This window comes from Zalophus californianus, chromosome 11 (genome assembly GCF_009762305.2).
Source record: "Zalophus californianus isolate mZalCal1 chromosome 11, mZalCal1.pri.v2, whole genome shotgun sequence".
Taxonomy (NCBI): Eukaryota; Metazoa; Chordata; class Mammalia; order Carnivora; family Otariidae; genus Zalophus; species Zalophus californianus.
Window position 1 is genome coordinate 555,858 of NC_045605.1, and position 24,146 is coordinate 580,003.

Consider the following 24,146-nt stretch of genomic DNA (forward strand, 5'->3'; position numbering starts at 1 on the left):
CCAGGAGAGATCAAAACTCAAAATTCCACCTAGTTCCTACTGAACCAGTATTGCGTCCGCACCCTCGTAAAGTCGAAAAAATGTTCAGTCGAACCATAGTAAGTCCAGATACACTGCTATTAGTTGAAACAACAAAAACTATAGAAAAGTTAACTTTCAATAGAAAATACGAGGTATTTGCTTCGGGGCGCCTGGCTGGCTCAGTTGGTAAAGCGATGGGACGCTTAGTCTCACAGTTCTGAGTTCAAGATCTATGTTGGGTATAGAGATTACTTAAAAATAAAATCTTTAGGGCGCCTGGGTGGCTCAGTCGGTTAAGTGGCTGCCTTCGGCTCAGGTCATGATTCTGGAGTCCCCGGATCGAGTCCCGCATTGGGCTCCCTGCTCAGCGGGGAGTCTGCTCCTCTCTCCAACCCTGCCCCCTCTCATGTGCACTCTCTCTGTCATTCTCGCTCTCTCAAATAAATAAATAAAAATCTTAAAAAAAATAAAATCTTTAAAAAAATTAAAAATAAAATATATATAGGTGTGTATTTGTATCAACCAGCACTCTCTACTGGAGTGTGTACGGAAAAAATCTTTTAGCCTTCAGATGAAAATCGAAAAGAAAAAAAACCAAATGGTAAAAGAGAATAGTTTTCCAACTAGTCATACAGACTTGTGACTTCCAAACTAAGCTTAATTAATTCAAAATAATGTCTTCGGAAATGTGAGTCATGAAGCTTAAGCAGAACACTGAGATAGCAGACTGCAGATTAGGAAATTAACCTATGCTGAGTAATTATGAGTAAGAGTCAATTTCAGTAAGAATGCACCTGCACTTCTCTCAGGCACCCCTCTTTCGCTGGACCGCTGCGCCCAGACCAGGAGCGGGAGCGCGGGGTTGCAAGAGGCTTGGGGGGCGGGAGGGCTGCCCCCTCCTACGACTGGCCCCGCCCCCTCAGGCCCCGCCCCCACCCCGAGCCCAGCCCCCTCCGTGTGACCACGCCCCCGCCCCGAGCCCAGCCTCCTCCGCCTGGCCCCGCCCCTGACGGGAGCCGGGCCTCCTCCATGTGGCCCCGCCCCAGCCCGGCCTCCTCCGCTTGGCCCCGCCTCCTCCGCGAGCCCGGCCTCCTGCACGTAGCCCCGCCCCCGCCGGGAGCCTGGCCTCCTTCGTATGGCCCCGCCCCCGCGGAGAGTCTGGCCTCCTGGCCCCGAGCAACCGTCTCGCCCCTGCCACGAGCCCTGCCTCCAGCCCTGCCTCCTCCGTGTGGCCCCGCCCCCGCCGCGAGCCTGGCCTCCTGGCCCCCAGAAACAGCCTCACCCCACCCCTCCTGCGAGCCCTGTGTACTCCCCGTGGCCCCGCCCCCCAAAGGCCCCGCTCTCGCCGTGAGCACGGCCTCCTCAGCGTGGCCCCTCCCCCACCTCACCCAGCCCCGCCCCGCCCCACCCCCACCACGATCCCGGCCTCCTCCATGTGGCCCCGCCCCGCCGCGAACCTGCCCTCCCGCGCCGGAGCCGCCCCGTGGCCCCGCCCCCACCCCGCCCCACCCCCGCTGCTAGTCTGGACTTCTTGCCCTCAGCCACCTCCTTGCCCCGCCCCCGCCGCGAGCCTGACTTCCTCTCCCAGAGGATGCGCGTGGCCCCGCCCACTGCCGCAGCGGGCTGACGCCTGGTCCCCGCATCTCCATGGAAACGGACCGCACTTCCGCTGAGCTATAGGCGGGCGATGGCGGCCGGGGAGCCGGGGGATTTGGGCGGCTACTACTTCAGATTCCTGCCTCAGAAAACCTTCCAGTGTCTGAGCACCCCCGAGACCACCAGCCGGCTCCGCCAGTGGTGAGAGTCCGAGGGCAGGGCGGAACGAGCCCTCCTGCCGCCGGCGGTGGGCGGCGGCGGCGGCGGAGCCCGAACTGCGCGCAGGCCCGCCTCCACGGGGACGGGGGGAAGGGGAGAGTGCCGGGAGCGCGCCCCGCCGACCGCCGCCGGCCAACACCGCGCGGACCTGTTTCCCCGCCCGGCTCCCTCCCCGCGCTGACCCCTCCCACCGCCTCACGCTGACCCCGCCTGATCCCCCCCTCTCCCTCCCCGCGCCGACCCCGGCCTGATCCCTCCGCTCCCGCTCCGCTTGGTCCCGGCCGCGCGCTGGCCCCACCCCCTCCGCCCCGCGCTGGCCCCGCCCCGCGCTGGCCCCACCCCCTCCGCCCCGCGCTGGCCCCACCCCCCTCCGCCCCGCGCTGGCCCCACCCCCTCCGCCCCGCGCTCACCTCTGCCCCCACGCTGGCCCCGCCCTGGTCCCCCCCGCCCGCTCCGCCCCGCGCTGACCGCCCCCTCCCCCCACAGGTCCATGCTGGGCAGAGTCGCGGCGCAGGCGTTCGGCTTCGACCAGACGTTCCAGGCTTACCGCAAGGACGAATTCGTCATGGTTGGTGTGAGGGTGGGGGGCGCCGGGCGGCCGGGCCCCGGCTGGAGACGGGGGCGCTCACCGCGGGGGTAGTCCCCGCCCCCCAGGCTGGCCGGTGGAGGTGACCGCGTGGGGAAGGGGAGGTGCCCGACTGGGCGAGTTCGGGGGCCGTCGTTAGACCCCCACGCACACGGGAAAGGGTGCTCTGTCCGGAGTGCGCGGGGGCTGCGGGTGCGCGGGGGGCTGCGGGGTGCGCGGCGGCTGCGGGTGCTGTGGGAGCTGCGGGGGGCTGCGGGTGCGCACACAGCAGGGCACCGACAGCACGTCGTCTCCCGCACAGGGGTGCGCGGGGGGAGGAGGGGGCCTGCAGTCCACCACGGCTGGGTGAGGGCCGCAGAGCGAGCAGGAGCAGCTTGTCCGGCAGGTGCAGGATCCAGCTGTCAGTGGGGGCGGTCCTCCCCCGGCCCGCTGCCCTCAGGGGCAGCTGCTCCCTGCAGCTCTGCTCTTTGTGCAGCGTGGGCCGCGGGAGGAAGGACCACCCTGCCCAAGTGCAACCTCTTTCCAAATAAGTATAACCTCTTGTGAGGCTCCAGCAAGGACAGAATTGGGGGGCGGGTCATGGGCACTTCTCAACCCTTGATAGAGCGTAGGTTAGCTAGATGTCGTTCCCATTCCTGAAGGTAGTATTATGATAGTAATAGAACACAATGCTATTACTACCACATGACGGTTCTCGAAATATCATGGTTAGATTTTTCCATTCATACCAGTGTTAGCTTTCTAATTGATAGAGGTTTTTCTAATCAGGATTTTGAGTGCTGAGTTAAAGTGTTACAGAATCCATTCGGTAAATATTTGTTGAATACTTACTATTTCCCTGATGGAGGATGTTGAAAAGATGAAGAGACCTGATCCCAGCTTGCAAGGCAGAGAAGCTAGAAATGTAGAAATTTCTTTACAACACAATAAAATAATTGCTACAGTGGAGGATACAGAGTGCCTTAGGCACAGGAACATCACCTAATGGAGAGGCATTGGTGTCAGGAAAAATTTCCTGGAGGAGGGCATAAAATTAATTTGGGTTTTTCAACAGAATTCTTCAGCAGATTCAAGATTTATCCATAAAGCACAACAGATTTTCATACCAGGCCATTTTTTTCTAAATTTCAAGATCTTCATGTTTATATTCCCATATTTCAGTTCAAAGAAGTGTACTTATAAAAGCATAATTTTTACTCAGGTAACTGATTTGGAGGCCAGAGAGCCTAATGGCTCAGACTGCAGCCCAGCAGGGGATCCACTCTGAAGCTAATGAATCCTCAGGACTCCTTGCTGGCCAAGCTCCTTACTTGCAGAGGCCCTTCTAAGGAACTCTGAGGGATCTAGCTGTATGTTCCCATAGTCATGTGTTTTTGAACATTTTCTAAGATAGACATCTTTGTATTCTGAGAGTTCCTAAAATTATATAAGCTTAGGTCCCTATGAAACCTGGATCCTCCCCTGATTTGGCCTCCAGCTGTCTGTTCAAATTCCACCACCGCTGAGCTCTGTGACGCTGGGCACGTCACTTAACCACCTTCTCGGCTTCCGTTTACTGTTCTGCAAAATGATCACAGTGCTTGGCGTGTAAGAAGTATTTTTGAAATGAAGATAGTGCTGAGTATCTGATGGATTATTAAGATTAAAGGAAACTGGGGCACCTGGCTGGCTCAGTCGGTAGAACGTGCGACTCTTGATATCAGGGCTGTGAGTTCAAGCCCCATGCTGGGTGTAGAGATGACTTAAAAATCAAATCTTAAAAAGAAAAAAAAGATTAAAGGAAATATAATATTCAGCAAAATGCTTGGCTCATAATAAGTAATGTTGTTGTTAATGTTTGTATACTACTTTACAACGTGTTTTTCTCTTTAAGATTTTATTTATTTGAGAGGGAGGGAGAGTGTGCAAGCATGAGCAAGGGGAGTGGCAGGCAGAGGGAGAAGCAGAGTCGCTGCTGAGCAGGGAGCCCCACAGCACCAGACTCCATCCTAGGACCCTGGGATCCTGACCTGAGCTGAAGGTAGACACTTCACCGACTAAGCCCCCCAGGCACCCCCCAAAGTGTTTTTCTATAGTGTGTGCCAGACTGAGCTTTCAGTACTTCTTAGACATTTGTCACTAACCTTTACAACAATATGGTAATTTTGGTGTTTTGACCCCCATTTTATAGCTTAGGAAATGGAGGCTCAAAATGGTTAAATAATTTGTGCAAGAACACCCAGCAAATGGTAAGACCCAGGGGCCTTTGACACAAACTTCCATGTCATTTCTACTACAAACACTCATAACTGAACAAACGGTATTGTTTAAAACTAGAATTCCAGATTTAAAATTTTCCCTTTCGATTTTAAAAACAAATTATGTTCCCAAAGTTGCATTTGTGAAAGAGTAAGTAGGTGGAAGGAAGGAAGGAATCATTTCCTCCGCAAGCATTTGCATAGTCTCTAGGCCTGTACGGAAGAACGAGACACAGTGAAAGAGAGGGAAAGGATCCAAAGCTGGGGCTGCAGAGCGAGAAGTCAGGTGAAACAGGCCATGTATACAAACCACCGTGGTGGCACAAAAGAGAAAGCAATCCTTGTTTTGTCCGGTTTTTGACTGAGGTGCTCAGAGGAGGGTTTACAAAAGACAAGCTCCTTGAGATTGGCCCTGAAAGATAGGAGTTTGTTAGGTGGACAACGTGGGGGATAATATGAGATGGGTGGGAGGGTATTTTAGACCTTTTGTGCCCTGCAGAGGAGTTTGGGCTTTATCCAGCTAGCGAGGGGTTGCTGAGAGGTTTTCCGGAAGCCAGGTTTTCCGGAAGCCAGTAACATTGACAGTACTGCGGTCACCTTGGCAGAAGTGTGGAGGGTAAATTGTTAGGACTGAGTCTGGCGGCAGTGAGACCAGGCTGGAAACTTGTCCTGTAGACAGTAGAGGACCCTCTGAATTACGACAGCAGCTCCCGGATGGCCTGAAGAGATGCTTCGGAGAAAGGCAGTACTCAAGGACTAATAGGATATTGACGGTAAGGCCGATGGGGGACGTGTAGGGTGAGCAAGTTTCTGATTGGGTTGACCGGAGTGGTAGATGATGCCATTAAAGCCACAGAAAATGCAAAAGAATAAACAAGAAAAATGAGTTTAGTTTCAGGCATTCTAAACTTGAAGTGCATCCAAGTGACAGTATCCTGGATTGTTGAATGTAAGATCTTGCTTTGAGTCTCAAGAGAGAGCTCTGGGCTCGGTATGCCATGTGGGCATCCTCCCCAGGGATGAAGGGTACAGAGGGGACTCTTCCACGTAAAGTGCAGGGAAGCAAGTTATAGAGCTTTCTCAAGGTCTGCAGCAGACTTCTGCTCACACTTCATGGCCTCTGCCACAGGAACTAGGAGGGCAGGCTTTGAGCTGAGCACATTACTGTCCCAAATAAGACTGGATTCCTTAAGGACAAGGAGAACAGATATTGGACCAGAAACCAGCAATCTGCCAGATAGACGATAGAGTCAGATATCTACTTGTATTTCGTATGCGTGGCGTATAATAGACATACATTGAAAATTCTGTGTTATATAAAAGAATATACTAATTTAGAAATACTTTTCCCACTCTGGCATTTTATGAAACAAGTTTATTCTGATCTTTACATGCACTTTGACATCAGTATCTTTATTATCAGTTTGACCTGTTTGTGAGTCATCCACTACATGTCCAGAGCACATCAGCTTCCCTAAAGTTGAGATAGTCCTTCTAATACCTCCCTGGAAATTCTGTAACAAATCCAAAACCATTTGCATATATTAGAGCAGGGGTTTTGGGTGTTTTTGTTTTTATTCTTTTGGTGTATTGTTAACCCCAACAACATGACAGCTATCATGCTGCTTTATTTGAGGGGCCTTTTGAAGACTTATTTCCATTGCTCCGGGTCAATTCACTTCAGGTCACTTAGACTACTTCCATTTATAGTGGCCTATAAAATTCAATTATAAGTCGATACTAAAAATTGAGTTGATATTCTCCCCCCCAGCAATAATTACTAAATCTGAATTAGATTTCCCTTTTACTAATTTTTGCAGAAGACATCCAAAAAGCATTTGAAACCAGTATTAATTGAGGTTAATTCCAGCTTATGTTTCTTTTCAAAATATATATTATACAAATTAAGATAATTGCACAAACACTCTTTAGCTTGAAAGACTTTATAAGGTTATAAGGCGACTTGCTTTTTTTTTCTGTGGAGTAGTTTTAGGGAAAAGTTATTTTTTTGTAATTGGGTGTATATGATACCTGTTTACCTTTATCCCTCCGCCACTAGGACGGCAACGCCATGCAAAGAGGAATTTTTGCCTTGCGTAATGTCGGCATTCACAGATACTTACTGATTTTATTACTCTTCACCCTGCACACCTGGTCCTCTTCACTGTTCCCTTGCTAATTAAATAGCATTCATTCTGCCTGGAAATGACATTCATGCAAAACTTCCAGGGTCATGTGTGGTTCCTCCCCCTCTCTTTGCCCCTCCTCCTGTAGGGTCACTGAATCCATTCCCTCTCTACCCCTGTTTGCTGTCCCCTTGACTCATGTGAGCATCAGATCTTTCTGGATTTCAGCAGTACCTTCCCTCCGCACCATTCTCTTCATAGCCCTCCGGTTCATTCTCCACACTGCTGCCAGAATGAACTGTGAAAAACAGGACTAACCACATCTTTCCTTGCTTAAATCTCTGTAGTGTCTTCCTACTGCCCTTAGGTCAAAATACTCCTCCGTCTAAATCAGCATTAGATCAAGGTCGGTGGTTTAAAAACCAGCAAACAAAGATTCCTGAAAGTTCAGCAGTCAGGCTATCCTGACTTGGTTCCAGCCTGACACTAGAAAAGACTCTTTTTTAAGGTGGACAAATTAGCAAGTTTAAAGTCTGTGAGAAAGGAGGGGACATCCCACTCAAGGAAAGGAAAGAGGCTCAGTGTGACCAAAGTCAGAAGCAGCCATGGTCTGATGAGGTTAGAAGGTCAAACCTGTCACTTTTCTATGTGGCCTTTGGGTGGAATTGAGTTGCTGATGACTTTTAGATTGAGCTGTAGTTGGGGGAGTGGGAGTGGCGATTAACTAAAGCAATTACTTGGGTAAACAAGATTGAAGATTGAAGAAAATCAGATTTTTCAAATATATAACCTCCTGCTTTTCACTGGAAGTCATTAGTTTCTATTTATTAAGTCCCAAAGGTATCCGTACTTGGACATACGGTGTTGTTCATACTTGAAGGTAACAACTTGAAGTTAACAAAACTTCATCTCTTTATAAAACATTTATTAGACATTTTACCCACTTAAAATGTCCTCCTTCCCCAATTTGACTTAAATGAGATTCTGTTATAGTTACTTTAGAAGTTAATTCTTGGGGCGCCTGGGTGGCTCAGTCGTTCAGCGTCTGCCTTCAGCTCAGGTCATGATCCCAGGGTCCTGGGATCGAGCCCCCCATCAGGCTCCCTCCTCGGCGGGAAGCCTGCTTCTCCCTCTGCTGCTCCCTCTGCTTGTGCTCCCTCTCTCGCTGTGTCTCTCTGTCAGATAAATAAAATCTTTAAAAAAAAAAAGTTAATTCTTACTATTGTTTATAATAAAATATCTAACTGGTTCCCCTCAAATTTGTATTTTAGGCTTTCTTCAAAGACCCAAATGTCATTCCCAATTTGCAGTTACTTTCAGATTCTTCCGGACAGTGGACCACATTAGGTAAATAAAACTTACTGTCATCTTTTCAGATGCCTGTTTTATTATTGTGACAAAATTTTGCCCAGGCATTTTCACTCGTCACCTCCACACTGTGAGGACTGACTGGCTGGTTGGATCACATCAGGGTCTCCTAGGAGCCCCTGCTCCTGTCCGTCTCGGTGCCCAAGAGCCCTGTCCTCTGTTTTCATTCACTGGGGAAGTGTTTCTCGTACCCCTTGCGTGGACTCCGCTAGACACAGGGAGCAGCGAGGGGACTGCAGAGGGCTGATGGGCGAGAGGAGAGTGTCGCGGAGGATTCCACGCTGGGGCGGGTGCCGCTGCCCGGCCGGGGTACGGGCAGCCGCCACGGAGCATTCCTACAGTAATGCATAAAGCCACGGAACAGAGTCTTAAATTCCCACAGAGAGGACCTTATATACATCATAATTTCATAGTACTATGGAACATAGCTAGAAATTTTAAAGAAAATCACCCAGGGGCACCTGGGCAGCTCAGTCGGTTGAGTATCCAACTCTAGACTTGGGCTCACCTCATGATCTCAGGGCCCAGGGATCGAGTGTCATCGACATCATCAAATTACCCGAACAGTTAACAACACTCAAATGTCTTAAATAACTCTCAGCTCAAGGAGTAAACCAGAGTTAATAGAAAAGGCTATTTTGAAAACAAAAACATGAACATGATATTTCAAATTTTAGATTGAGGTGTTTTAACAATAGAACACATCATTCTTCCTTTTAGGAAGAAAATCTGGTTAGGAACGTGGATTTGTGCTCAAGAAAAATACAAGATTTTAAATGAGTTGGGGTGGTTTTGGTAAATGCATACATTGCATGTTCATGGAATTCTAGTAGTCTTACACAGAAATTACTTTGCTTAAGGTATTAGTCAAGAACAAGATTACAAACAGTTCATGATGTTAGAATTAGTAGGTCACATTTTATTGCTTTTGGCTAAATAAAGGCCACTGCAAAATTTATAAAACAAAAAGCTGGTACACTGTTATCTTAGGAGTACTTACAAAGTTAAACTATCTGAGCAAATGTACTCACCGGTTCAAAACCTTCAAGAGGAAATCATCAGAGGCACATATCAGTGTTTATAAAACGTGTTTGCAGTAACTTCAGTCAGTTCCTTTACAAAAATAAGGTTCATTAAAGAAAGTCAGTCTTCCCCTGTATTGGTAGACACTTCACAAAACAGTAAAACAATACTGACTTTTGTTCTGATGTTTAGAAAAGGCATTGCAGACAGAGGTTCTGAAATTCCACACGTGCCTGACAGATTCAATTAGAAGTCCTCTGACACGTCGGCAGAGACCTAGCGCTCTGGTTCTGAGCCCGAAGTCCCCAGTGGTTTGCGAGGGTCTCCCACCAGCTTGTTTCTGTCTCCTTTGCCATCTTTCCTTTGAATTATCAACTGTCTTCCTGCTTTTTCCTCTTCGGGCCTTTATAAGCAAAATAAACAGCTTTTAAACATGAGAGAGCAGACATTCTTTTAGCAGTTGAACCGTTTTCAAGAGTACGATGGGCATCTCCGTCCCTGCCGGCTCCAGCACCTGGCCTGCCGCCGTTGCACCACTGCGTCCCCTCCACCAGTGGCCACGGCCCTCTGTGCACGGACACGCTGTGCCCTTTGCTTGCTGACTCATAACGGACGCATCCTCTGTGCTCAGCTGGGGATATTATAGTCATTACCTCTAATTCCCAAAACAACTCCGAGAGGTGTTCTTATCTACCCCGATTTCACAAATGTAGAGTCAGATTGATGAGCTAAGTAATTGGCACCATTTTACTGCTGGCCGGGCTCAACAGAGCTGAGATTTCAAGACCCTAACCTCTCCACTATCCTGCCTCTGCCCTTTCAGCATTGAAACGAGCACTGTCAGAAAAACAAAAAATAAACAGGAAACCCCCGGTGTATTTTAATGCTAGTATCAAGGGGGAAAAAATAAGTTCTTAACTTCGTATGTGATCCTAGCAATGCAGTACATATCTTGTAAATGCTGGAGACGTAAGTTTACCATATTTCTATGTAACAGCATGTGCTATGGACTGAATTATGTCCCCCCAAAATTCTTGTATTGAAGCTTTAACCCCCAACGTTAGAGTGTTTGGAGATGAGGCCTTTGGGAAATAATTAGGCTTAGATGACATCGTGAGGGGCCCTCAGGACATTAGTGCCCTTAGAACAAGAGAAAGAGCAGAGCTCCCAGCCATGTTCGAGTCAGGAACAGGAAGAGTGCCTTCACCAGGAACCGGATCAGCTGGCCCCGCGGTCTCGGACTTCCCAGCCTGCAGAACTGTGAGAAATCCATGTCTGTTGTTTAAACCAGCCAGTCTCTGGTGTTTTGTGATAGCAGCCTAAGTAGACTAATCCAGATTGTGGTACCGAGAAGCAGAGTGTGTCTGTGACACACCGGGAGAGGGGGAAGTGGCTTTGAAACTATGAGATGGGTATCAGTGGGGAGAGTTTTGAGTGCATCCCAGCCCAGATATATGGATGGGAAGCTTGATTCTAGTGAGGTCTCATACAGAAATGAGGACCTTGTTATCAGAAACTGGAGGAAAGACAGTCCATAAAATGGCAGAGACCTTGGCTGAATGATGATGTGGTGTTTTGTGGAAGCTAGGATTTGCAAGGGATAAAATTGTATGTTTAGCTGAGAGAGCTCTAAATGAAGTGTTGCAGGAGCCGCCAGGTTCTTCCTGGGTGTTTATAATTAAGTAAGGAAAGAGATGGATTGAAGAAGGAATTGTTAAGGAGGAACCAGAGCTTGAAGATTTGGAATCTTCTCAGCCTTTTCATATTGTAAAAAAAAAAAAAAAAGACGAGAAAGATTCGTCTGAAGAGACAGATGTGGCTGAGCAGCCATGTGATATAGAGAGAAATCACGTAACTCAGGCTCGCCCAGCCACTTCAGCAGAAGCCCAGGATTGAGGTGGGGGATTGTGCCCACAAAGACCCTGCCAGTTTGAACTACAGGAAACAGATCGTAGATCCTACAGGACCAGACCAGAGAGCCATTTGGCTGCAGACACGGCTGTTCTTCAGGAGCAGAGAAAGACTGAAAGGCAACTCGGGTCCTCAGAGCCGCACCTCAGTTTCAGGAACCCACGGAGGGGGAGCATCTTACAGGCTGGGCCACTGTCCCCAGCGAGTCGGGAAGGCAGAGCACTGAACCAAAGGAGTATTCTTGAGGCTTAAAATCTCATGAAATTTGCTTTGCCAGGTTTCAGGCTTGCTTAGGACCATCACCCTTTTTTTTTTTTCTGCTTCCTCCTTTTGGAATGGAAATGTCTGTTTCTTGTCTCCCCACTGTATTTTGGAAGCATGTAACTTGTCTGGTTTCCCAGGTTCATAGCCGGAGAGGAATTTTGCCCTGGGATGAACTGAACCTCCAGTCTCACCCATATCTGATTGAGGTGATATGTAGGTGAGACTTTGGACTCCAGACTTTAGGGTTGATGCTAGAATGAGGTGAGACTTTGGGGGCTGTTAGGGTTAGGGTAAGTGCATTTTGCATGTAAGAAGGACATGAATTGGGCGGGAGGCAGAGGCAGAATGCTTTGGACTGAATTGTATCCCTTCAAAATTCATTTGATGAAGCCCTGACCCCACCCAAAGCCCCCATCTCAAAATACCGTTACATTTGGGGGTTAGCACTTCAATATATTAATTTTGGAGGAACATAATTTAGTCCATAGCAAATGCCATTTCTATGCCTCCAATTTAGGTGGTTTGAATTTAATTACCTTTTTCTCACCGTCCAAACCCTCCTACCACTCGCCACATGGGAGCTAGGGTAGATTTATGAACGTGGCATGTTGCCCAATGTCAGCCGGCCTCCGGTGGCCACCAGCCCATCTCTGAAGACTGTGTGGATCTACACTGCTCCTGCTCAGACACAGTTCCCGTCTCCAGACACCCATCGTGCCTCACACAAGCCCAGCTCAGGAGCAGAACGAGAGCAGCAGGTCCTAGCCAGACTCCGGGTGGACAGCCAGGAGGAGGAAGTGCAAATAATTGCCAGTGTTACTCCTCAAGCTCGAGCTGCTTCTCACGTCAGAGACGAAGCAGATGTGTCAGGAGAGGGAAGACCAAGGGCTCCCCCACCTGGGTGTGCTGTTCTAGGGAGAACCTGCAAAGAAGAACACCACCCCCTTCCTTATAGCCAAGAGCACACTCGCGTTGTGTAGGTATATGTGTGCGAGGTGTGAGCACGCGTGTGTGTGAGCGTACACATGTGTGAGTGTATGCACATGTATGCATGAGCGGCGCACGTGTGAGTGTGCGTGCACGCGCATATAAGAAATTGAGTGATTCATTGAGGCAGTAATAAAAATACTCATTTTAATCTTTGTGTCTTTCTGTAATTTAGAAGAGCTTCTACTAAGGGAAACTCCGTTCCTACAGGGACACATTCAGTAGATCGGTTTGGAGTGCCGGAAGGTGTGGGGGGGTTAGAACTGCAGCCGCAAGAGGGGACTAGACCAAACACCGTGGCTGCAGATTTCTCTAATTCCAGGCTTGTGATAACTTGATTAGGGCCTGTTTGCAAGCTTACCTTGACCTGGAAAGCTATTTTTCATAATAGACGCTGTAAAATGAGATCACAAGGGAGAATTTTAAATGGAGAGAAAAATTTTCAAGATATCCTCAGGACTTTAAAAATACCCATTACTTACATTAATTAAAGTTTTTGTAATATGAGTTATAAGGCATGGAATGGAACGTAACAGAAATCCAAAATCGTTTCACAAACCAGTTCCTATGCTTTTATAGGCACTTCTGACATATGGATTAAAACTGATGTAAGAACACCTACACAAAACATGTGTCTCATTTTCAGGCATTTCCTAATTTGCATATCCTTCATCGAGGCCTGAAAGTGTGAAATTTTGTTACAGACTTTTAATGATTAATAAAAACAAACTGCAAAATAACAATAAAATCCCTACACTGATGTGTCTTTTAAATATATCAAGATATATGTCATACTTGGCTACTAGAATCTCTGTATGGTGATATTTATTTTGGAAATAATTGAGAATAGTAAGGTAATTTTTATATCTCTGTAAAATAATTTTTTTCAGGAACTGAAGTGAAAAAAATTGAAGCTATAAATGTCCCTTGTACACAGCTTTCAATGTCATTTTTTAACCGGTTGTATGATGAAGATATTGTACGAGACAATGGACATATTGTTAAATGCTTAGATTCTTTTTGTGATCCCTTTCCTATTTCTGATGAGTTACGAAAAGTAAGTACAGATTTTTTAAATTTCACTAATAGAATTTTATTTCGGGAAATACTTAATGTCAAAAACTTTTGCCTGCCTAAAATACATAAAATACCTCTTATCAATGAATAATGATCAGCAATAGTCATTACATTGGTAGATTTTTTCTTGGATGGGACTTTTACTCTCAACTTAGTTATTCGTATATTTCAGTTTTCAGCCGGATGCTACATGCAGTGTGTGGGACGGCCCCCACAAAGAAGTTATCTGACCCAGAATGGCCGTGTTGCTGGACTAGAGAAAGCCCCACCTGCTCAACTGATTGCTGTTTTTCTTCAATATAGGGCTCCTAACATATCCAATGAATATATAAAAACATCCCTGTAGTAAAAATCTTTTTATCTCACTGTTGAGATCAAAAAAGCCATTTGATTAACTCATTTTTGTCCTAGTGAGAGGTGTATTGAACTTGAACCAGAAGACATAGATTATTTACCTAATTCCTGAGTTATTATTTATAAGAAATTTAGACAAATCACTCAATATTTAGAGCCCCAAGATCTTACCTGCACAACATAGAGATTAAAATGCCTATGGGGGGTGGGGTAGGCAGGGCGCCTGGGTGGCTCAGTTGGTTAAGCATCTGACTTTTGGTTTTGTCTTAGGTGGTGATCTCAGGGTTGTGAGATCAAGCCCCGCATTGGGCTCCACACTCAGTGCAGAGTCTGCTTGGGAGTCTCTCTCCCTCTCCCTCTGCCTCTCCCTCACCCCATAAATAAATCTTTTAAAAAATGCCCATTTGGGGTACCTGACTGGCTCAGTGAGAAGAGCCTGCAACTCTTGATCTCAGGGTCATGAGTTTGAGCCCCACATTGGGTATAGAGTTTACTTAAATAAATAAAAAAAATAATGCCCGTTCTACCTTCTTTCTGAAATTGTTGAGATAGTGAGTTGAGAAAGCATTTAAATGCACTTTTTAAAAATACGAAATGAAATTATTATTATCATTGTTTTAATCATGAAGAAAGACTACTTACAAAGTGGTTTAAAATTAGGGCCTTTTTTAATAAAGATTTTACTGGTTTATTTGAGAGAGAACACAAGCAGGGGAAGGAGGATCAGAGGGAGAGGGAGAGGGAGAAGCAGGCTCCCCGCCGAGCAGGGATCATGACCTGCAGGTTAACTGACTGAGCCATCCAGGCACAGGGGGCACAGGGCTTCGGTATCAAATAGACATAGGTTCAGATCTAGACTCTGCCACTTAATAACTGTGATACTTGACCTCTCTCTTCATCTGTAAAGTAGGGATGATGTAAGAATTATGTAGCTCAATGCCTGGCGCTTAGTAAGGTTCCAGGAATATGAATGACTACTAATTACTAACATTATTCTACCCTAAGAGAGAAGGGAAGTCAAAGTCTAATTTCTTGCAAATCCAGATGGGCATGAACTAGGGAAGTCACCATTCTAGCGTTCTGCACACAGAGTTCTGTCTGTCGGGGACCAGGGGGCATCCAGCCAGTGTGTGCATTCATCTACGCTAGGAGAACACCTAGGAGAACTCTTAGTTGAAGAAGAAAATAAAATTAAGTCATTGAGAACAACCAAACACAACTGAAGAGACTGTATTTAGTTGCTCCCTGGTGAAGTATAATCTATAACAGACGATAATGCAAGTGCTACAGAGTGAGAATCTGATACTAATTTCTACTCTTCCTTACCAAGGGTGGGAAATTCACCTTGAAGAAGTGTCTCTGGTCTAGTCTGGCTCCCCTTTCTTTGGGCACTGCTGATGTCACTCGTGTCTCTGTCACAGCTCTCTGCCCGCACACGCGCCCCTTGGTCTCAAGGCCCTTGGCCCTGGCCTCAGAGAGCTCGCCATCACTGGGACGGAGAGCCTGGGCAGCCAATGTCCCAGGAGGCCAATGTGCTTTCCCTGCTCTGCAGATCTGTCTTCGTTATTTCCGTGAGCAGCACTTGTGTTCAGGACGTGGTGGGCTCTGTTTTCCTGTGTTGCTGCCTCTCGGCCTTGCTCTTGGGTTCTTTGCCACTCTGCAGTAACAGGGAAGGGTTTAACCTGGTTGCTCTCTGGCTGAAGAAAATGAATGAAAGCCCTCCAGCGTTAGCCCGAGTGGTGTTGCACCGACTGTGTCTGGTGCGGGCTGACAGTGACCTCCTTCCTGACTGCCGCGCACAGTCTGACTCATGCACCATCCAGACATGCTCTCTGAGGTCCCGGCCGCCGCCCAGCTGTGTGTGCGTGGGGAGACGGAGAGCCAGAGCCGCGCAGACTGTTCTCACCTTTATTCCCAAAATACTTGCATTCCTGTAAGCTTTACATGGCACGGCCTAATCAGTTCAGTAGCGAGAGTGCTCACGTAAGGAATGTGTTAATTCGTCATTCCTGAGAGCTTTAGTCACCCTTGTATTGAGCCAGATCTTTAGGTAGCTGCAAACTCACATTATTCCTCCCCCACCCCGCCCGGGGCGGGGGGGAGGGGGGGCACGGGCAGGTGGTGCATCCAGGGAACACGCGGGGACAACACCACAGAGTTGATTGTTTTTTTTAAATGCCTCTTGTCTGGTGACCTTGTGATGAATATTCATTTGAGATCGGGGTGTAGACAATTTGATAAAAGACACGTATGTTATAGCATACACTCGTCCCCTTGCTCATAGCTGCCACGATCAACAAACTAGATAGTTGTGTGTAACGCCCCATGGTATGAGAAAATCGCCCTCATCAGACCCAGTCCCACTGTTTTCTGAAGGAGCTGGTTGGGTCTCCAGAGAGCAAGAGCTGGTGTAGACTGGGGCCGGTGTAGGAAGGAGGGGCCCGGAGTCCACGACAGAGTGAGCGGGGCAGGGAGGCCATGCACATGCTCAGGGCGGATTAGGGCGCCACCACTGGGGTGGCCTCTGGATTGAAGCGAAGGCCGTAGGCCTTAAGGATGGAGAGCTTTCTCCATTTATTTACTGCTGCTTGTTTGTGCACAAGATTTCCGGTGACTGCACGCTAAGACCGCGGTAGCACGAGGACTACAGAGAGAAAGTAGGACAGAGGTGCAGAGAGGAGGAAGAGAATGCTCAGGTGTAGGTTTGTTCCTTCCCTGAACCTCAGCAGCTCGTGAGAAACTGGAGGGAAAATGAGCGCGTCTCCTTCCAGTTGTCCAGGACGGGTCCTTAAGATAGGTCCTAGATTATATGTAAATAAATAAATTGAAACTTTTGAAAACAAAAATTAGAACCTCAACTCATGTTACATTAAGATGAATTTTATCATCGTCCGTAGATGTTGCTCGTGGAAGACTCCGAAAAGTATGAAGTATTCAGCCAACCTGATAGAGAAGAGTTTCTGTTCTGTCTTTTCAAACATCTTTGCCTCGGTGGAGCCCTTTGTCAGTATGAAGATGTGCTTCACCCATACCTGGAAACCACGAAGCTCCTCTATAAAGATCTAGTGAGGTAATGTGGCCAGACCACAGCAGGGACATCTCTGGTTCCTAGAGTGTGTATGCAGGATCACGTGCGTCTGCTGTGGTCCTGTCAGCACCCCGAGTGTGTGAGCACGGTGCCCCAGCCCCTTCTCACAGCAGCCCTACTCTCCCAGGCCAGGGCACTCAGAGCGCGGCCCTCAGGACCCCCCGTCCCTGCTTCCCGGTAGACCAGCCATGGGCCCACCCCACAGTGCCTTCCCCCAGGCCTGTGTGCAAGGTCCCTTGGAGGGTGTGAATTTGCTGGACTAACAGTAAAGTATCACCTTTGTTTAAGGAGATGGAAGAATTTTCATCTGGGTGTAATCTTTACCTTTCCAAATTAATCCCAAATCCCAGTTTGTTTTAGGTATTCCGCTAGGGTTTGGTTTTTTTTTTTTTTTTTTTTTGAAGATTAGATTGGGATAACAACTTTATAAATCATTTGTTTATACTTTCACTGGGTTGGGTTTTCAGTGATGCAGATACTGGTTCATCTTTACAGGCTAAAGCGATAGGAATGGCAAAAGCAAAGGGTCCCAGGGTTTAGTTACAAAATTGTACTTTAATAGGAAAACAATTAGCTTTTCTTTGGACTCTTGATTGTTGCTTATACTCACTTCAGTTCTCATTTCTACTCCCTGTGCCCTACAGCTCCACGACAAACTATATGATTTAGTTATCTTACTCATTTTAATACAGTTTTAAAAACAAAAAAAATTTAATGCCTCTGATTTTTGTGAAAAATTATTGTGTAAATACACAGAGATGGTGGAAAGAGCTATGTTAGAAACAGAATCCAGAAAAACATACACATACTTTCAAAATATTCTGTCCTTATCATTTGCAGCTCATGAAAACTTTGAAGCTTGCTTCAAAGTATCCCCTGGGTGTACCTCGTCCCGCACACGCAGGTGAGCGCACACACACGCACGCGTGCACACACACAGGCTTGCCCACACGCACGTGTGCACACACACACAGGCTCGCACACACGCATGCGTGCACACACAGGCTCGCACACACGCACGCACAGGCTCACATACACGCCGCTGCCTCTGCAGTGTGCTCTGCTTCCCTGGCCACATGAACCTGAGGAATTCCTCACCACCCTGTACCGTGGAGGAGGGGATTCTGCTGGAGGTGTTTGAAACAGAAGTAACTAAACAACCTAAACCTTGAGGAACTGACACTTTCCCCAGCATCCCCTTCCCTGGATTCTCACCCGTGACTCTCTCCTATACTCCTTGGGTGCTAAGAAAAAATACAGCTCCAGGGGTGATGGCCACTCGTAAAACGAGGAGTCAAAGCACAGGGCATCTTAGGGAAAGAGTAGGAATTGTGTCCACAGAATCACTTTATCAGGCAACCAGCAGGTGTTAATTTTGTGCACAGAGCCAGGCTCCAGAGAGACGACAAGAGGGGCATCAGACAGTCCTTGACATTAAGGAGATTATAAGAAACTAACATCCTAAAGGAATTGTTTAAAATCTTTTATAAGTAAAAATTTTATGAAATCAAATGTTCGATTTTGTATAGGCAAATGTTTGCACATCTTGATACTGTAATAAATGCCCCAGAAGTTCAGAAGATGAGATTGTCAGGGTGGCTGTGAACAGTTAGGGAAGTCTTGATGGGAAGTCTCCCTAGGCCCGTGGAGAGAAGAGCAGTCTGTCCCTGCAAGGGGAGACGCATCACAAGTCACAATTACAGAGTCACTCTTACTTGAGAACCACTAAATATTTCTCTTGATGATCTGAGTTTAAGCATGCTTATGAATTTCGTTGCTGAATGAGGAGATGTGGAATTGTCTTCCCAATGCAACTTTGGTAGAAAATTAAGATTAGAATGAATATTTGCTTAAGATGGCGTTAAGTGGGGGCGCCTGGGTGGCTCAGTCATTAAGCGTCTGCCTCTGGCTCAGGTCATGATCCCAGGGTCCTGGGATCGAGCCCCGCTTTTCTCCCTCTCCCACTCCCCCTGCTTGTGTTCCCTCTCTCGCTGCCTCTCAAGATTTTATTTATTTATTTGACAGAGAGAGAGAGCACGCACAAGTAGGCAGAACAGGCAGAGGGAGAGGGAAGCAGGCTCTCCGCTGAGCAGGGAGCCCGATGCGGGGCTCGATCCCAGGACCCTGGGATCATGACCTGAGCCGAAGGCACGCGCTTAACCGCCTGAGCCACCCAGGCGCCTAAATAAAATCTTTAAAAACAAAAAAATGGCATTAAGTGCCAACACAAGGCAATTGAGTGGATTAAGTGACATCCCTTCAGAGCTATGTTGGTTTGCTTATCACTTGCACTGCCTGTGGCCTTTCTAACCTGAGTTGTGTTGATTCAGGTCAGATGTGGTCTGATTTGGTTAAGGTGAGGATATAGGGTGGATCAATACAGCTGTTATCGAGGGATGTGGGAACTCCAAGTGTTGTCAGTAATTTTTCAGAATCCTGAGCCACATGTCCAAACAAGTCATTTGGGCAAGGTGAATTAACCAAGAAGGATATCGTTTTCTCCTGTTCCTTCCCTTGAATTTTGGGTGTTTTCACAGTTTTTAGAAAAACATCTGCTATCTTTCTAACTGTACGCACAGTAGCTGCTTTACAACACCTCACTGGCCCCTGCAGAGAAGCGTCCTCACCAGTCCCCTCCAGGAGAGCCTGTCCCTTATGTCTGTGGCGCTGGATGCGCATCACAGAGCTGGGTGTTAGTGGTCTCTGGCTCACACAGAAGGGTAAAAACAGTCTTAAGATATTTTTTCCCTCATCCATTATTACGAGTCCTATAAAATAACACTCTTTAAATGTTCTGGAAAATGCCTTCTTTTCAAGGATTATGGTTCTTTTAAATAATATGGTGATACTTTAGAACCATTTCATTAGAGTAGATGACCAGTTGTTTGGTTACATTTCAGAAATGTTGATGCAGAAATAATTGTGTAGTTACTAATGGTGCTTTTGTCTTTTCTGCTTCCAATATTAAACACATGCTCTTGTCAGAGTTCTTGGAGAGGTTTTCCAAACTGCATATCTGCCCCAGATGTGAAATTTTATGATTTTAGCTGAGAGGCTTAGATTATGGCTTCAGACGCTAATTAAGCAGTGGATTCTTATTTCTTGAAATGAGCAGAGTTACCTGGAATGGTCCGAACAACTTGCTTAGAGTCAATGTGGGATCGAGCCTCAGAAATCAGCACAGGTGATTTTAAGAAACTGTTCATTATTTTACTTCTAAACCATTAACATAATCACACTTTTAAAAAGAACTCTACGGAAATTATGCTCTCGCACTTGAAAGCCTCAGTTACCTGGAGTGAGCGGGTGAGTACCAGGGTCTGACGCGGGTCTGTTAGCGTAGCCTAGAGCTCGAGCCAGTTCCTTGGCTCCATTGTTCCTCTTCTAGCTGGCTAGGACATGTCAGACAGGCAACACTCTACTTGATCTATAAAAAATAAGAAATTATCTTAGAGCTACTTTAAAGTAAGACTAAAACAGGATCAGAGGTAATAAAATGGAGTAATATGGTTTATTTCTAGTAGGAACCAGCTTCTAATAACTTTCAAATGGTAGTTCCTTTTTTGTAAGTAACATGCTTACAGTGCATGTTGGTATGTTTGAGTGATTGTTAAATACTGAATTTTCTTCTGAGTTTATTTGATAAGCACAAACTTTTATAAGGGTTTGTTTAGGGGGTTTTGGTAATTTTTTTAACTGGGCTAATTTACATACAGTAAAGTGAACAAATCCTAGTGTATCTAAAGCATAGTGAATTTTTATATGTTTGTACCCCTATAACCACCTCCAGATCAAGACTTCAAATCAGTTATAACTGTAGGCATGTTTGTGTTTTGATTAGGGTGTCATATAGGTGTGTACAGTATAAGTGTTTTATATGTAGTGGTTACAGTCATCCCTTGCATAAGCACAGAATTTTAAGTGTAATCTTCAGTACATGTTAAGCATTTGAGAAATAAAATAAAATGACCTTGGGGCACCTGGGTGGCTCAGTTGGTTGAGTGTTGAACTCTCAATCTCAGCTCCAGTCTCACTCTCAGGATCGTCAATTTAAGCCCCATGTCAGGCTCTGCGCTGGGCGTGGAGCCTAATTAAAAAAAGAAAGTGACCTCAATCCATGTCCTAGAGATACACAGAAATTAATTTAATTACATGATTTCTGGGTTTAAATTTGAATGGAATGTTTTAAAGATAAAAACTGCCTAAGAACTTTGAACCCTGAAATGAGTTAGGTCTGGCCACCAATAGGGGCACAAGCTCACATACACTCACACGCACACTCGCGCTCAACACGCTCCCCCCTTCTCCTCCTGTCTCCCTCCCTGTTACTCTTCACATGTAGGAAAGGAGAAGCAGTACTTGGGCCTATAAAGTGAAAGAGACGGATATCTTCCGTTAAATGTCACCTCCACGTATCCCACGTGAGGAGTGCCTTGGAGCCGTGTGTTAGCGAGCGCAGGGAAGGAACCGCACACCGTGTCACCTGACTCTGCTCCCAGAAATACCACCTGTAGTCGGAATGTCTTAAATATCTTGTTTAACTTCTCTGGTTCTGTTGTCTGTAAACTTGGTAAAATAGTGCCAGCCAAGCTTCCTGAGGTGTGTGATCTTCAGACAAGGTCCGCGATACAAGGGCGTCTGGCAGATTGTAAAGCATCACAAAGACCATGTGTCTAAGTCTCTCCCTGCGGCTCGACCCCCAAGTCCCAGCGCCCCCCCAATACACATCCCAGGCAATCTTCCATGGGGAGAGTGAGAGGAAACGATTGTCATGTGATAGAATTTAACATAATTTAATAAACAGCTTTCTTAGGCCTTCTCCCACTTGGCTCTCAGGTGATGCCCATGTCCCATGGGAGAAAACTGACGTCCAGGAAGGTTGATGTTGCCCAAAGCGCAGCAATCACTCGGGGCCAAACTGGCCTGTGTGCTGAGTGGGTTTAAGCCCATAGTTCACATGCTTGTACCTGCTGTCTACACTCCAATCTGTCTACACTCCAGCCCGACTCTTACCAGCTACTCTTTTTCCAATAATTGTCTCTGGCCCAGGAGACTTTCATCATCTGAGCACAAAGCCTCTCACCGTCCAGTTCCATGTTCTGCCTTTCGGCTGGGTGACCTTGCCCCGTCCCTGGATGAAGCTGCAGACACCGTCTTTTTCAAACCAGTTGAGGTGGACACGATCTATTTCTGTTCTACATGAACAAGAACACCTGAATAGTAAAAGGGATCAGTATTTTAAATGTATTATGCCAATGCTTGCTGTATTTAAAATGTGTCCCTTTCCCCCTATTTTAGTGTTCGAAAGAATCCTCAGACCAAGAAAATACAAATTACTTCTTCCGTCTTTAAAGTCACAGCATATGTAAGTGCGGAGGGGGATTCGCAACCGATCAGTTTAATCACTTGTTATTCAGAAGGCTGTTACAACTCAGTGAGCAACCAGTTCAAGGTTACGGCTAGGTGAAAAGACGATGGTATTTAGTTCTTTGCTAAAAGTAAAAGTTGATAAGGTATGGCTTTATTCGGAGAGTCACCCGAACTTCTCCCCCTCCTTTCTGTTGTCCGTATCTAATAATAGTTCTCACATATTTAAGACCTGAATCTGTGACTCGGATGGAGTCGGACACAGTTCTGTAGTCTGCCAAGCCATAATGTATACGGCAAACAAGTAAGAACACCATAAATGGCTTTATATCACAGAATATGTTGCTTGAATTCTAGGGTCATACAAAGATTATTTGCACATTTGAAGCAGTTTCTAGGTATCTTTATTCAATCACTTAACAAACATTATTGAACATCTATTGCATATCAGCTACCGTGTGGGGCTAGGGCACTTTTTGTTGACAAGCAAGAGAAACCTACCTCATAATAGGTAAGGGCCACATTCTAAAAGAAAGCAAAGATAGAAGAAAATTGCAAACTAACAATTTTTGCAATAGTAGCACTTTGAAAACACTTTTTCAAAAGACAAGAGTCCCTTTTGGACTATAGGAATTATGTGGGTTTGTACACTTGACTGTGCTGTCGGTAGATATTTTAAAGTATCAGTTAATCACCAATTTACTGTCAAAGACCTGATGTATCTTTCATGACATTTTAACAGAAAATATATAATAGTTAAATATGTTGTTTACGACTTAAATGTCATCATAGACTGAATAATCTATAATGTAGCTTTTTCTCTTTCAGGATGGCGCTGGTGTGTGCTACCCTTCGACGAAGAGTCACGAACAGACATTTTCTTATTTCATTGTGGATCCGATCAAGCGTCATGTTCATGTTTTATACCACTCTTATGGTGTGGGGGAAATGTCTTAACAGGTTCTTTCAGATTATCTATTTTGATATTGTTTTATTTACCAATTTTAATTTTAATGCCAATTTATAGGTAAACATTTACTTTGCAAGTCAATTCAAGTAAAATATAGAGAACCTACTTGGAGCAGAAGGAGACAAGTACCAAGATGCCTTTCTTTAAATGTGTCTGGAATAGTAACGTGAGGACCAGATTCCATCCCGAACACAATCTACACCAGTACAGTCTTGGAATTTTTGCACAAAGTTACAAAGAACTAAAAATCCAGTTCATATTTGTTGCATTAAGATTTAAGTAAGCCCTCGATTTTCCATGTGTTTTATTTTAGAAGCTAATTAATTCTGGGTTGAAATTGTGGCAGAAAACTGAATGTCACTCTATCGATCATTAATATGAACTGTTCGCTTTTCAAATTTGAGTTTCATTTCATTACATTTCTTCATTGCATAAAGATTTACGTTTCTAGGGCTGTAAAGTGCATAACAATTCCTTTGCTTCATTTGTTCCACTTAAAATCCTCAATAAAACAGTAATGTTCTGAAAGTAATCGTAAACTCTTTTATCACATGGTAAATTAAAACTGCAGCTGCCGCTAGCTGAGAGAGGAGCCACAGATGCACAGAGATGTCCTGATGGTATTAGGTTGGCAGACAGGTAGAGAGCAGGTGCCTTACATTACATGCTCCTATGTCCTCATTACGTTCATAGAACGAATATGTGACTTAAAATCTGGAGTGGAAAAAATGACGGGAGGTGTCTGGCTGCCTCAGTCCGTGGAGCATGAGACTCTTGATCTCAGGGCTCTGGGCTCGAGCCCCACGTTGTGGGTAGAGAATTCTTAAAAATAAAATCTTGGAAGAAAGAGGGAGGGAGGGAGGGAGGGAGGAGGAAAGAAATGATTGACATGCTTCCCAAAGGGGATGAAGAGCAAGCAAAAACTGTTGAGACTTTGAGGAGAGGCAAGTTT

The 24,146-nt window shown here is 46.1% G+C and overlaps 1 protein-coding gene across 3 annotated transcripts; it reads left to right on the top strand.

Annotated features, from left to right (window-relative positions):
• Positions 1 to 1,656: 1,656 nt before the first annotated feature.
• CFAP300 (cilia and flagella associated protein 300) lies at positions 1,657 to 23,726 on the top strand. Of its 3 annotated transcripts, XM_027580238.2 has the most exons (8): positions 1,657 to 1,818; positions 2,323 to 2,404; positions 8,057 to 8,132; positions 13,229 to 13,395; positions 16,667 to 16,839; positions 19,973 to 20,041; positions 22,156 to 22,222; positions 23,053 to 23,726. In XM_027580238.2, the coding sequence occupies exons 1-8, from the start codon at positions 1,709 to 1,711 to the stop codon at positions 23,179 to 23,181; spliced, it is 873 nt and encodes a 290-aa protein (XP_027436039.1). In that variant the 5' UTR covers positions 1,657 to 1,708; the 3' UTR covers positions 23,182 to 23,726. The 3 variants fall into 3 exon arrangements, with proteins under 3 accessions (XP_027436039.1, XP_027436040.1, XP_027436041.1); XM_027580240.2 differs by lacking the exon at positions 19,973 to 20,041 and having other exon boundaries at positions 1,660 to 1,818; XM_027580239.2 differs by lacking the exons at positions 19,973 to 20,041; positions 22,156 to 22,222.
• Positions 23,727 to 24,146: the final 420 nt, after the last annotated feature.